Source organism: Thalassophryne amazonica, chromosome 5 (genome assembly GCF_902500255.1).
Source record: "Thalassophryne amazonica chromosome 5, fThaAma1.1, whole genome shotgun sequence".
Classification (NCBI taxonomy): domain Eukaryota; kingdom Metazoa; phylum Chordata; class Actinopteri; order Batrachoidiformes; family Batrachoididae; genus Thalassophryne; species Thalassophryne amazonica.
Window position 1 is genome coordinate 118,548,820 of NC_047107.1, and position 15,838 is coordinate 118,564,657.

The 15,838-nt window shown below is 41.1% G+C and overlaps 1 protein-coding gene across 2 annotated transcripts in view; it reads left to right on the top strand.

Annotated features, from left to right (window-relative positions):
* The window catches only part of prkg2 (protein kinase cGMP-dependent 2), a 59,831-nt gene that overhangs the window by 8,596 nt on the left and 35,397 nt on the right, over positions 1 to 15,838 (top strand). For both annotated transcript variants that reach the window (XM_034171189.1, XM_034171190.1), the window contains exons 4-7: positions 3,043 to 3,156; positions 4,888 to 4,993; positions 8,135 to 8,198; positions 10,260 to 10,337. In XM_034171189.1, the coding sequence (XP_034027080.1) occupies positions 3,043 to 3,156; positions 4,888 to 4,993; positions 8,135 to 8,198; positions 10,260 to 10,337 (362 nt within the window). The remainder of the gene's footprint in view (positions 1 to 3,042; positions 3,157 to 4,887; positions 4,994 to 8,134; positions 8,199 to 10,259; positions 10,338 to 15,838) is intronic.

The window sequence follows — 15,838 nt, forward strand, 5'->3', positions numbered from 1 at the left end:
ATACCATGAACAGTCGCGGTATTGTGATAATCTGCATGGAAGAAATAATGGTTTCTTACAGAACAATCAGAAAAACACTACATCAAGGATTACTAATTATATTTCAGAATAATTATTTGTTTATTTGTTTCTAACATACCACTGGTGTGAACAGTGACATAATTATGCATTGTGATACATATTGAATTGTGATAGGTATGTTGTTGTATGTATGAAATTGGAATAAGTGCATTGTTGAAATTCATGTTCCCCTCAAAATTCTACTCACAACACCCCATAAGGACAACATGATTTTTTTTTTTTTTTTTTTTTTTGGGCAAATTTACTAAAAAAAAATAAATATATATATATATATATATATATATATATATATATATAATAATAATAATAAAGAAATCACATGTGCATACGTATTCACACACTTTGCTCTATACTTTGTTGATGCACCTTTGGCAGCAATTACAGCCTCAAGTGTTCTTGAATATGATGCCACAAGCTTGCGACCACAAGCGTCGGTGCACAGACATTTTTAGATGTCTCCAGTGATGTTCAGTCAGATTCAGGTTTGGGCTCTGGCTGGACCACTCAAGGACATTCACAGAATTGTCCTGAATCCACTCCTTTGATATCTTGGCTGTGTGCTTAGGGTCAATGTCCTGCTGAAAGATGAACCGTTGCCCCAGTCTGAGGTCAAGAGCGCACTGGAGCAGGTTTTCATCCAGGATGTCTCTGTACATTGCTGCATTCATCTTTCCCTCAATCCTGACTAGTCTCCCAGTTCCTGTGGCTGAAAAACATCCCCACAGCATGATGCTGCCACCACCATGCTTCACTGTAGGGATGGTGCCTGGTTTCCTCCAAACATGATGCCTGGCATTCACACCAAAGAGTTCAATCTTTGTCTCATCAGACCATAGAATTTTGTTTCTCATGGTCTGAGAGTCCTTCAGGTGCTTTTTAGCAAACTCCAGGTGGGCTGCCATGTGCCTTTTACTAAGGAGTGGCTTCCGTCTGACCACTCTACCATACAGGCCTGATTGGTGGATTGCTGTAGAGATGGTTGTCCTTCTGGAAGGTTCTCCTCTCTCCACAGAGGAATGCTGGAGTTCCGACAGCGTGACATTCTGGTTCTTGTTCACCTCCCTGACTAAGGCCCTTCTCCCCGATCGCTCAGTTTAGATGGACGGCCAGCTCTAGGAAGAGTCCTGGTGGATCTGTAAATGGAACTTCTTCCATTTACAGATGATGGAGGCCACTGTGCTCACTGAGATCTTCAAAGCAGCAGAAATGTTTCTGTATCCTTCCCCAGATTTGTGCCTCGAGACAATCCTGTCTCAGAGGTCTACAGACAATTCCTTTGACTTCATGATTGGTTTGTGCTCTGATATGTACTGTCAACTGTGGGACCTTATATGTAGTCAGGTGTGTGTCTTTCCAAATCATGTCCAGTAATCTGAATTTACCCCAGTTAAGCTGTAGAAACACCTCAAGGATGATCGGTGGAAACAGGATGCACCTGAGCTCAATTTTGAGCTTCATGACAAAGGCTGTGAATACATATGTACACGTAATTTCTTTTTTTTTTTTTTTATTTGGAATAAATTTGCAAAAATCTCAAAAAAGAAACTTTTTCACATTGTCATTATGGACATAACAAAATGTGGAAGAAGTGAAGAAGTGAAGCGCTGTGAATACTTTTCACTGTACGCAGCAAATTGTTATCGGACACGTGTGTTTCGATACATATCAAATCATATCAAATTGCGATAGGTGTGTATGTTTTGAACTGTGATAGGTATCTAATTGTGCTCGGTGTATTGCGAATGCGATATGTAAAAATTACAACAGGTGTATTGTGACATGTATCATATGATGGAGTTCCACTCCTAATTTAAAAATGGGGCAGAGCCAGAACATTTTCAAATAATTTATTTCAACTTCATAGAAGTGGTTGGTTTCATTTCAAAGTATTGACAAAGTGAAACTTTGCGTATTTCACCATCATTTTACTGTTTAGTGTCTATGTGGGAATGCATGAATGTTTTTGCGTTAAACCTCATAGACATTTATGGGAAAATATAATGACTCTCACTAAAACTGTCACCAACCATCATGTTTTCAGGTACCATTAAAATAATGTTTAACCAAATGGTCCGGGTGCACCCATGTTTTATGGCCCAAGATGGTTTATGAAATTCAAATTCTACACTTTGAATCAACTCCAGAACCTTTACCTGCTTAATTTGCAAAAACTAGCTGTAAAATTGTTTATCAGTTGTCCAATTAAGTCCTCTGAAAATGCAGGGACTGTGTGCAAAAATGGCTGGGATTCATAAATAATGCAATATTTTTGTTGAACCCATTGATTGTCCACATTCCATCCATCCGTCTTCTATACCCACTTACTCCAGTTAAGGGTCATGGGGGTGGAGCCTATCCCAGCAGTCATAGCCTATAACTTTTTATTTTAATTTCATTGTGCCAAAGTCAGAAAAATTCCATTGTTGTCCAAATACTTGTGGACCCAACTGAAACATATCTTCACCTGTTTGTGATTTTGAAGATTGTGCTTAAGATGAATTTAACACTTTTTTGCAATGACACACAAAATAAACAAGTGTCCCAGCCGCTGAAAGGAACATTTGAAAAGTTGAGAGATTAAAGTTACTGATGATTAATAATAATTATTCAGACGAAAGCTTTTGAGACGATCATCAGGACTCGCCGACTGTGATCACATTAACTAAGTCTGACTCAAATTTCATACTGCAGATATTTCCAGAATATTTTAGGATCTTAATTTCCTCAAACCTGTTGAATTGTGTTGTCTTTGAAGATTGAATATTTCCATGCAACACTATGAGGGTAGGCTGAAAAGTTCTAAGGCTCCCCATGAAGGAGTAATGCATTGACTGCATTATAGTGAGCCTTAGAACTTTTCAGCCTACCCTCGTAATTATACTCTAAGTCTTTTTTATTTTGTTTTGTGGCCGACTTGTGATCTAATAAAATTATTGATTGTCCTGGTTTTGTATTTTACAGACGGGAAGCTGGAAGTGTTTCAACACAACAAGCTGATCACGTCGCTAAGCACGTGGACCACGTTTGGGGAGTTAGCCATCCTGTATAACTGCACGCGCACGGCATCTGTGCGAGGTAACGCCACCGACGGCAACCTTATGAACCAGATCCAAACAGACATTGATCCCAGTCAGGATCCTGTGACCACATAACACAAGTTCATGTTCCACTTTTTCCCTTCAGTGTCACCACGTCGATCTCACATTCACGTAAAACCCGATGACCCCGTTTTAAAGCCCGACTGCACGACTAAAATAATCAGTACTGATTACTAGACTGAACCGTTCCTTTAAGACAACTTTAGGCAAATTCTCTCATTTATTGACGGCCCCCTCTGAAAGTTTTGGAACATGAAGGTTGAGTCAGCGGGTTGATTATGCCTGGTGTTTGTGCAAAACCTCTGATTGCATATTCTCAACTTCAGAACATCTCTCTGGTGTTTTTTTTTTTTCCTTTTTTTAACAACACCCGCAGTCCGCAAGGTTGAAACCCAAAACTAGTGGTGCAACGATTAACCCAGTGTTTGCTGAACGAGAGTGAAAAGTTGATTAACTTCGACCAACGCAGAGGTCAGCCAGAGTCCACAGGAGTGAAGTGGACATCCGTCGGGCAATGTTGATGCTCGTTGTGGATCTGGGAAAAATTTAATGTGCTTAAACTCTCCAACATTCATGGTAGAACTTGAGCAACATTTGAGATCTGCGACCACTACGTCACTTCTGATATTACGCCGTGCTCTGTTCCCCTTCACTGGCCTCCGCTGGCCAACATCGGAAGCTTGTCCGGACGCACCACGACTTCTGGATACTTTGGGCATGAAGAAATATGTAATAATGTGAAGGGATATGTTGAAACTGTCTTGATGACACACCAGTAGCAAGTGATGCAATCACAGAGTTATGTCAGACTTATGAAGGCTGCGTCACGTGATGTCTCAAACATTGAGTCAGCGATCAGCCACACTACTGCTCCGTGGAATGTGCTACCGATGCACCTGCCCTCCAATGGAGAAAATTGAACTATGTCCTATAGTAAGTCCGTGGGCTGCTGACAAACCTTGAACTCCACCAGCACGTCACCCCTGCTGAGCTACGTCCACCTGCGTTGAAGACAGAAAATTTGTACGCCTGGAGTGCGTCTTCTCCGGTGTTTCACACACGTCATTGTATGAATGAACCTAAAACATGACAGTTCAGAGTGGTTTAATGTTTAAAGCAGCTGTGCCCAATCCTGTTCCTGGAGGGCTCCTCCCCTGCATGCTTTCTAACTCTCCCTGTTCCACTCTCAGGTAATTTCCTCTATCAGGTGTGCTCAGCCAATCAAGAGACGGAAGACACCACTTTAAAAAAAAATCAGGTGTGACTTGAGTAGGTCGATATGGAAAACTTGTAGGTCAGGTGTTCTCCGGGAACAGGGGTGGTGACCCCTGTGTTAGAATACAAAATATATATATTTAAAGTACATCAATGTATGGTTAAAAAGGAGGATCCTTCAACTTAAGGTGCTACAAAAAGTGAAGTAGTTAATCGCAGATATGATTTTTTTTTAAGATATTTTTATATATGTGAAAAATCTCAACTGTCTAACCATTTTTCTTAAAGTTTTTTCACTGAAATCTCAAATTATTACTGTGTTTTTGTTTTTTTTTGGAGTTGTGTGCACTTGCGGTCTTTTCTACTGCGGTTCCTGTTGGAAGCAGATGTTGCCTGTTTGGCTTTCAAGTGGTCCAGGGTCAAAGGTTAACTGCTTGATGGTTTAAATTGTCAGAAGACGGCATATCTGATGAATATGATGCTGTTCTTACAGCGGTGAACAAAGTGAGGACGTGGGCTTTGGACCGTGAGGTGTTTCAGAACATCATGAGGAGGACGGCTGAGACACGCCATGAACAGTACCGCAACTTCCTCCGCAGGTCAGTACCGAACCTGAGACTCTCAGAATACAAGACAGTTTTTTTTTTTTTTAAACATTTATTCTTTATTATTATTCACAGATCACATTACACAGCCAATATTGGTCATCCAGAGAAAGGAATAAAAGGAAAAGAAAAAAAAAAACAGCATAAAAAAACCTTGCTGTTAGTAACAATACTATTACTGTTTAATAAAGTGCTGAGAACAAAACTGCAACATGTATTTTATATGTTTGTAAAAGGACAAGACCAAGAAAGAGAGAGAGGGGGGGGGAAAAAAGGGGGCAATAATAATAAGAAGTACTACTTAATGAAGAATAAATTAATGAACAATAAATTAAAAGGGGATGTATGGGCTAACAACAGGAAGTGGATTCTTTTGTAGGGACATATACAGTTATATTGTTTCATTTTGAGATATGTATATAGTACATACAAGACCAAACAATCCTTTTTAAACCAACGGAAATTAGCCAGTGATGTTAAAGGGCAGAGAAGGAAGAGATGATTTAATTCATTACGTCTGTAGGATGTGCCTATACCTTTCGTACATAGGAGACCCATTTTTACCATGACCTTGTGAATTTATTAATTTGTAGACGAAGTGAGAAAGTAATCTTTTCCATTATATAAATTTCATTAACAATATCCGTCCATTCCTCTATTGTGGGGGGGGGTTGGGATGTAGCCAGTGTCAGGTGATAGTTTTCTTGCCGGCAGAAATCAAAACACCAAATAAGTATTTGTTGAATTGGCCTGTGAGAAAGTTAACTTCTCCCATAATAAGTGTTTTGAAATGAAATGGTATTTTTATATGGAACATGTTTTCTAATATTTTGTGTATCTCAAACCAAAAACTTAAAATTGCTGGACATTCCCAAAATATATACCAGTGATTAGCATCCCGGCTCCCGCACAACCTCCAACACAATGGGTCTCCTCCTGCAAAGTGAACTTTCTGCTTGGGGGTCACAAAGAATCTGATTAGACATTTCCATGCAAATTCTCTCCATGTATGTGAGTTGGTGCATTTCCATTGAAACTCACAGTAACTGTCCCATTCCTCTCTCGAAATTTCAAAATTACATTCCTTCTCCCATTTATCTTTAATATAATCTGTAGAATAAGATTTTTTATTCATAAAGCTCTTATATAGTCTAGATATCATACCCTTGCCTCGTTCCGATGAATAAGCACGTAATACCTCTTTTAGTATTGGATCATCAGGGTCCAATGTAAAATTTCTAATCACCTGGTTAAAATAATTACGTAATTGTAAATATCTGTAAAAGTCTTGCTTTTCCAGAAAGTGTTCCCTTCTCAGAGTCTCAAAACTTTTAAATTGTCCTTTATTTGTTATCGAGTGAAATGTTGTTATTCCCTTGATTATCCAGCATTTAAATCTAGAGTCCAGTTGATTCGGTTTGAAGTCAGGGTTGTAGGCGCACCATCTAATTATTCCTAACTTGTCGTGTAGTTTATATGAGGTCTGTCCATAAAGTAACGGTCCTTTTTATTTTTTTCAAAAACTATATGGATTTCATTCATATGTTTTTTACGTCAGACATGCTTGAACCCTCGTGCGTGAGTTTTTCCACGCCTGTCGGTGACGTTATTCGCCTGTGAGCACGCCTTGGGAAGGAGTGGTCCCGCCCCCTCGTCGGATTTTCATTGTCTGGAAATGGCGGAATGAAAAGGACTTTTTTTCCATCAGAATTTTTTCAATATTATATGTAAACATATAATGCTCTAAACGGAAAAAGACTCAAAAACGGTGATGTGCATTGTTTATGTAAATATAATTTATTATATATAGTCTTGAAAAGTGGCAGCACAGTGGCTTGGTGGTTAGCACTGTTGCGTCACAGCGAGAAGGTCATGGTCCGATTCCCACCTGTGGCCTTTCTTTTGGATTCTGTGTGGAGTTTGCATGCTCTCCCCGGTTCTCTCCTCCCACATCCAAAGACACGCTTGTCCATTGAATGTGTTTGTTTGTCTATATGTGGCCTTGCGACAGACTGGCGTCCTGTCCAGGATGTGCCCCGCTTCACGCCTTATGACTGCTGGGATAGGCTCCAGCCCCCCCACGACCCTTAATTGGAGTAAGCGGTTGAAGATGAGTGAGTGAGTGAGTGAGTCCTGAAAAGTGTATTAATTGACTTTCCCCCATGGTCTGTGTTACAAAGAGCAAACAAGAATCACAATACATCATAATATCAAATTGCAGTACTTGTAGAATCACATTTTTGAAGAATCATGTATCGAATCGGCACCTAAATATAATGATACATATCATACCTGGACATAAGTGTCTCCAGTCCTACTGTTTTATACCCTGGATATACTCATATTCTGGGTGACACCCTGGGGTATAAAACTTTCAGAATTTCAGATAGACTATTTTGTTTTGGCGGGGAAATAATTTGGCCTGTTAAACTGGTACCGAAAGTGGGACTATGGATTTCCTCTGAAAGGTTCTAATATTTTTTCCACAATTGAAACGTGGTGCACAAGGTCAACCTCACAAAAAATTCAGACAAGTTTGACTTTGGGTGGATTTGGATTCAAATTGCACCCATCATGGAGTCGAGTGTCTGAATCCCGAGTGCTCATGATGACGCCACAAGGACTCGCTGCTGCAGTTTATACCTTTATAACACGGTGCGTAAGTTCTGGGTTGTGCTCAGTGATGCAGGTTAGAGTCCATATAGCCCGCGTTTAGTCTCACATGTTGGAAACCATCAGGCCCGCTGCTCCGTTTTGCACCGAGTGCGCATTTGTGGACACAAAACTGTTTCTGCTGAAATCAGATTATACAGTAACAAATAAAACTGAAGCTGTTTCTGGCCCAGAGGATGATAGATGAAGTCGTTAGTCCTACGTAGTCCGTGAGACCGGTTATCTCTGGGATCCATAGCATCAAGTGGAAAAGACTCTATGACCCTCCAGGACGGGACACCAGTCACTTCCACAGCCAAGACCGGTACCCGATTACAGCTGGGTGGACTGAGAGAAGACAGATGAAGTGTCTTCTGCAAGGAGACAGACAGGGGAACTGGAACTTTCCAGGTCACTGCCCTTATTTGTTGAGTAATTTATCAGATGATTATTTTTCTAATTATTTTTTATCTTTTCTGTTAGCGTTTCACTCTTGGCTAATCTACCCGAGGACAAGCTGAGCAAGATCGTGGATTGCCTGGAGGTGGTAAGTTCTCTTGTCACACTGTCTCCATTTGTGCTGCAGAGACATTGAGATTTGTCCCTGTGACCCCTTCAGGTTGACGCAGCCGTCTGGCAGCTCCGGCGCTGCAGAAAGCTGCTGTCAAAAATCATCCAACGTTACCGCGCGGCAGCAGGGCCTTCTGCTTCCTGCGGGTCGAGGCAGCGACGCAGCCGCTGTCCTTCCTGTCAGTCTTCTTACTGTAATTATTTGACCCCAGGAAGAGTTTGTTCAAACGTGGGGATTTATTAAAGACGCGCTAGTGACAGGCCGTTGGTGTGAGCGTGCACGCGCGTGTGTGTCTGTGTGTGAAAACCTGCAGCAGGACGGATTCCTGCGTCTCTTGAGACTCAGCATTTCTTATTTGACCCCAGGAAGAGTTTGTTCAAACGTGGGGATTTATTAAAGACGCGCTAGTGACAGGCCGTTGGTGTGAGCGTGCACGCGCGTGTGTGTCTGTGTGTGAAAACCTGCAGCAGGACGGATTCCTGCGTCTCTTGAGACTCAGCATTTCTTAGCATCTCCTCACAGTCAGCCTTCAAGGGGGTTCGCTTGTTCCTCTCGTCTCCAAATCGCACCTTCCTGATTCAGCCAGCTCTCCTCCGTCCGACCGCGGCGCCACGAGTGTGTCAGATAATATCGAATCGTCTCAGCGAGCAGAGAGAGGACTTCGGTGTTCCTGTGCTCTGGTGTGGAGGAACTGTTTGTGTTGTATTTCAGTAAAATCCCACAGTGGAAACCGGTGTTCTCACAGGAGCAACGTCACCAGACGTGAGACATGAATCAGATTGAGAACCAAATCTGTCCATATGTGTTCTGAAGCTAATATAGAAGAAAAATTGATTTTTGTCACATTCACACAACAAAACGGTAAAGATAAGATCTGATTTTATGAACATTCTCACAGCAGATATCTAAAGATCAGGTACGAATTGAATTGAACACTTTATTATTATCCAGGTCTCCCTTGCAAAAGAGGTCTCGATCTCAGTGGGACTAACCTGGTTAAATAAAGATTAAATTAAGAATCAGATGTAGGACCAGATCAGATCTGGTTTGACAACTGCCATCTACTCACTGAGTCTGACCTTTTTGTTTTTTCATGGACTGCAGAAGTGCTGACAGCAGCGTATTGTTTTCTTGTGTGTGTGGACAGTACAACTCAAAAATGGCAGAGCGAATTTCCTTCATACTTAGTGAGAATATTACTTGCGTAGAGACCTAGAGGTGATTACATTTTGGAGTAGTTTGGACAAAGGTCAAGGAAATCATGGCCCAAAAAATACCTTTTTTTAATATCTCAACAACCAAGAAGCCTAGCTGGATGATCTTCTTAAACATATACCGTAATCATCAGCAAAGTATTTGTGATTGATTGGTATGAATGACTTCATAATGAAGTCACGCAGAAGATGGCATACACTTATAGGCTGTTTACTGATTTTGTTTGTTACATTAACATAAATGATAAAAGTTCAAGCGTTAACTCTTGATTATTTATGTTAAAGTTGCAAACATTGACAAGTTACAGTTTTAAAATGTCATGATTTGTTTTAAACATCGATTTGGGACATGTAGTTTTTCAAAACAAACAGTAGTGGGCGATGTGTGGCATATGGATAATTATTAAGGAGTGTCCCTTTAATTTTGTTTGGGCATTTTTTTTTTTTTTTTTTTTTTACTTTATTAGAAAAACAAATGATTAAGCCAACAGTTTGCAGATTGATGAAGTAAACGTCAGTAAAATGCAAATGTTTAAGAATTCAACAATAGGACGGTGTCAGTTGTGAATCTTTAGCGTTATCATTTGAAAAAGGTTTGAAATTGAGAGTTCACGAGTCACGCCAAAGTGACCTCAGCAGATGACACGCTTGAACTGTGTTTAAGGTTTCAGGGCCGAAAATCAGATCCTGAATGATGGAGCATCATTGATGGATGCACTCCGGCTCTCTTCCCGCAGGGGATGGGCTACCAGGAATCAGGCCGACCCGGTCAATGCTTAAATCAATGCACTGCTACAGTTCTGATTGTTCTCCCCCCCCATAGGAATACTATGACAAAGGAGAACACATCATCCGCGAGGGTGAGGAGGGCAGCACCTTCTACATCATCGCACATGGAAAGGTAATGCGTCGAACACCAGTACGTACACTCTCTGTACCCTGCCAAGTTCTAAATCCAATCATCAAACAAAGATCAAGCAAATACAATCAAAAGTCTTCAGACCTTCACCCCCATCCAGATCCCCACTTAGAACACAACTGAGAGATTTTAGATTTTCTCTCTGCTGAAAAGTATCATTCTAAAAAACTCTCTCCCTGAATCACATCTCAAAACCTGGTTCAGTAGTACGACACTTTTGAAAACAGATTTGTCCATTTGGTCCAAACACGTCACTCATGCTGGATCGTTAAATAGTGAGAGGGATGCTTCCCAAACAAAACGCTTCATTGTTCAGACGGTGATGGATGGTTTCAGGTAACTCGGAAACCCAACACCAGAGAGCGATGGGATCTACAGAAGGACGGCAGTGGTCCACAGGGACTTTCAGAGTGCCGTTATGAGCTGATGTGAGGCAGCGATACACCAGCACTAAGCTAACCAAAGCAGAGAGAGCGAGAGAGAGATGCCCGCATTTGGGAAGGCGGTGGCTAATACAGGAAACGTCTCTGTCGCCGCCTCCCCATATCTGCTGTCCGCGGAGAAAACAGACTCCGACACCGTCTGTCACCAGAAAAAAGAATGGAAACGAAGGTCACTGAGGTCAAAGACGACACGTAGCTAAAACACACCCCACTCGTTAATGGTCTGATGTCACAACTGGGATGTTTCACCTCCAGAGAATAGAAGAGTCTTTACTGTCATTGTACGGGGGCAGTACGGTGGCTTAGTGGTTAGCACTGTTGCCTCACAGCAGGGATGTCATGGGATCAATTCCCACCCGGTCTTGTCTGTTCTTCCTGAAGTCCAGGATGAGTTCTCTTGTCTTATGAACGTTCCAGGGTCAGGTTGTTCTCTGAGCACCCGAGCGACACTTCCTCCACCGCGGCCCTGTACACTGTCTCGTTCCTGTCTCACATGAGACCAACCATTGTGGTATCATCATATATTATAATGCAGTTGGTTGGGTGGGTTGGAGAGCAGTCGTAGGTGTACAGGGCGTACAGTAGAGGGCTCAGAACCAGTGCAGAGTGTGGATGTGGAGGAGTGGTGGGTTTGAATCCAATTACAGGTGGGGAGGGGGAGCTGTAATTTCAGCAGTTTGGTGATGAGAATGTCTGGTGTGATGGTGTTAAACCCTGAGCTGTAGTCCACGAACAGCATCCTCGCATACACCTGTGCTCAAAAGTTTACATACCCTGGCAGAATTTGTTGGTCATTTTTCAGAGAAGTTCTCAAATGTGCAAGACAGCCCAGGAATTGGTTAAATGGGCAGTTTAACCATCACAGAACATAAAGAGCAAAAGAATCCAAGCTGTCATTAAATGGTAAATGGACTGCATTTATATAGCGCTTTTCCATCTGCATCAGATGCTCAAAGTGCTTTACAGTAATGCCTCACATTCAGCCCTATGTGAGGCTGCTGCCATACAAGGCCCTCACTACACACTGCCAAGCAACTAGGGGATTGAGGATCTTGCCCAAGGGCCCTTAGTGATTTTCTGGTCAGATTTGAACTGAGGAACCTCTGGTCTCAAGCACAATGCTTAACCATGAGACCATCACCTCCCCTTGATGTTAAAGGAAGCAATACACCGTATTAAGAACTGGGGGATGTAAACTTTTGATCAGGGTCATTTGGTTACTTTCTGTTGTCATTATGATTTAAAAAGAGTAAACACAGTTGTTTGACAATAAATGGCTAATGGCTTACTAACCTACCATCCCTGGTTCTCAAGAGCAGGCACGGAAGTGGCTCTACTCTACTCTTTTCCACTCTTCTATTTTTACTCTTCCTTTTTAGATATTTAGATATACCTTTATATACTGGCATAGTTCCACCTTAGAATTGGAATATAATATATGCACTGTTTCTTTCTCTTTTTGCTCTGTATGCACCACTCTGCATTTAATCATTAGTGATCGATCTCTGCTCCCCTCCACAGCATGTCTTTTTCCTGGTTCTCTCCCTCAGCCCCAACCAGTCCCGGCAGGGGACTGCCCCTCCCTGAGCCTGGTTCTGCTGGAGGTTTCTTCCTGTTAGGGGGGGGGTTTTCTTTTCCACTGTGGCCGGGTGCTTGCTCACGGGGGGTCATTTTGACCATTGGGGTTTTACATAATTATTGTATGGCCTTGCCTTACAATATAAAGTGCCTTGGGGCAACTGTTTGTTGTGATTTGGCGCTATATAAAAAAATTGATTGATTGATATATAAGATATACCTTACTGAATTTTCATGAGTGAAAACAAGTTTTTATGCCCCGCGTGGCACTTGCACCACAAGGCGGGGCATATAGCATACAGGTTGTCCGTCCGTCTTTCCGTCAGTTCGTCTGTCCGTCTGGCTGTCCGACACATGCACAGTGAAGGCAGGGGGGACAGATTTTTAGGGGACCGTTCAGTCAGCAACACTGGGTTTTTAACTTATGTGGAGAACGTTTCTGGGTTATTTTTGATGGCATACTTCAGAATCCATTAATGCAAATGAATGAATTAATGCAAATAGTAGGTGGTGATAATGCACAGTGTTGGTTTGCAGACCGTCAATAAACTCAAGAGAAGAAAAAGGGTTATTTTTGTTTTCTGGTGCGCATCTGATTTACTCTGTGGTCTGTCTTCATGATGTTTGGAAATGTCTCTGATGAGACGTCACAGTGGATATTAAGTCTCACATTTTCACGTCCTGACCCAAGACTGAAGGATAATGGTACGTGCTGCCGCTTGACCACACTGCAGCGAATGAGAGACGATGTTACAGATTTTATCGTTATTCATATAAATCAAAATCTGTCTTTGGGATGAATTTACTTCAAACGGTCTCCATGCAAACGTGATATGTTAGCCTGCTAAATCTACATTTTATGGTTTCTTCTGTCACATGGCTGTGAAATATTCATGTGGAGGAAAATCTAAACATTTAACACGCTCGTAGAAGTCAGATATTGATGTGAAAAACATTTGTGTGTCGTTTTCCCACAACATTTAAGTTGTGAATGTCCCAGAAATGCTGACGTCAGCACTGGATGGAAAAATCATTTATAGAAGTGCATAAGAATCTCATTTAAACCCAAATCAGTGTTCCTGAGAACTAAAAGTTTTATTGGTGACTTTATGAACAGCAGATGCAGCTTCACTTGTATCAAATTTTATTTTAACTATCAGTTGTTATAAAACACAAATTGCTGAAGTCAAATGTTTAGATAAATGTAGAGAGAGAACAGTAACAGTCCAATGTGAATATGTGGTCTTATCAAATAGTAATAACACCGTATTCTAATCCATGTGACAGACTGTGGATTATATTTTTGTCATCTTGCCAATTTGGGAACTAAGATGAATTATGCAAATTAACACCTTCTTAACATAACTTATATAAACATATCAAGTGACTAATTGACTCATTAGACATTAAATGTAGTAAAACATCCTCTGACTTAAAGACAAAATGGCTACAGTAGTTTGTTGCCAAAGGAGGAAATACAAAAAGTCAATGAGCTGTACTTTAACAACCAAAAAAAAAAAAAAAAAAAAAAAGCAATACAGGTAAGAACTAGAGTGCACACCTCAAATAAAGTTCAAAAGTTGTATTTTTTCTTTCCTTAACTGACTTGATTTGCAGTTGGTGGTGCTGTTTTGTCCAAATAACACATTATTTAATTATTTTTAATTTTTTAAATCATTCAGCTGCCCCAGTTTTGTTCAGGGTTGCCACAGTGGATCCAGTGCAAACCCACATTGGGATTTGGCATAAGTTTTATGCCGGATACTGTTCCTGAATTAAAAAAAAAAAAAAAATCCAATTTATTTTCATTTACCGTATATAGCGGATTTATTGAATTAGTTTGGTTAAAATAGTGCCTCAAGGTGCTTCACACAAGTATGGTCTAACTTTACTAACCCCCAGAGCAAGAAGACAGGCGACAGTGGTAAGGGAAAAACTCCCTCTGAGGAAGAAACCTCAAGCAGACCAAGGGGTGACCCTCTCCTTGGGCCATGCTACAGACATAAATTACAGAACAATTCACAAAACGAATATACAGGAAATGCTGTTGGTGCCCAGGACAGGAGGGTCTCCAGCACAAATACCACACCCATCTCTGGATGGAGCTGCACCTTAAACAGAGAGAAAAAACAGAATCAAGCACCAGAAAGACAAGAAATACAGTATAATTTGCCAGCATTAAACAACAAGAAAAACAGGAAATACTAAAGTGATCGCCAGCCACTAGCCCTAAGCTTCACTAAGACCCAGAATTTAGGTAAAGTTGCGGCCATGGCACGCTCTGTTTACTAATAAAATTAATTTAAAAGAGTAAAAAGCTTAGAACTATACTATGCCAGTATGCTAGCCATACGAAAGGGAAAACAAGTGCGCCTTAAGTCTGGACTTGAAAGTCTCTACAGAATCTGACTGTTTTATTGAGGACGGGAGATCATTCCACAGAACAGGGGCACGATAAGAGAAAGCTCTGTGACCCGCAGACTTTTTATTCACCCTAGAGACACAAAGTAGTCCTGCGCCCTGAGAACGCAAAGCCCGGGCCGGTACGTAAGGTTTAATTAGGTCAGCTAAGTAGGGAGGTGCCAGTCCATGAACAATTTTATAGATTAGTCACAGAACCTTAAAATCTGATCTCACTGGGACAGGAAGCCAGCGAAGAGACGCCAAAATGGGTGTAATGTGGTTGAACTTTCTGCTTCGTGTCAAAAGGCTGGGTTCAGCATTTTGAACCAGTTGGAGACCCCTAATGCCAGACTGCGGTAAACCAGAGAATAGAGCATTGCAGTAGTCCAATCTAGAAGAGATAAATGCATGAATCAGGGTCTCAGCATCAGCTATAGACAGGATGGGACGAGTCTTCACTATATTTTGCAGGTGGAAGAAAGCAGTCCTCGTAATATTTCTAATGTGGAGGTCAAAGGACAATGTAGAATCAAAAATTACCCAGAGGGTCCTCACTTTGTCAATGTGATGTATGACACACGAGCCAAGGCTAAGCATTAACTGGACAAATTGATGCAGATGTCTCACTGGACCAAGAACCATAATTTCAGTCTTATCAGAGTTTAAAAGTAGGAAGTTTCTAGACATCCAACTTCTCACTGATGCAAGACAATCTTCTAAGGATTTTATGTGGATGAGATTACCAGCAGTTATTGGCATATGTAACTGAGTATCATCAGCATAGCAGTGAAAGGTAATCCCAAAGCACCGCAATATGTGCCCAAGGGGTTAGAGTGCCAGTGAAAATTAAATCTTGGAATTTTAAAGGTCTCATCCCCTATATTTTTTCCTTTTCAGACAGTTGTTGAACAGTCAAAATTTCAATACAATTGAACAATATTTAGAGGTTGCTCAAATATTTAATAATTTTGTGTATACATGCTTATTATGCAAAACATGACAACTGAGACATCTTAAATGTAGAGTCACTTTGATCTATACAAACCCTTAAAAGATTAA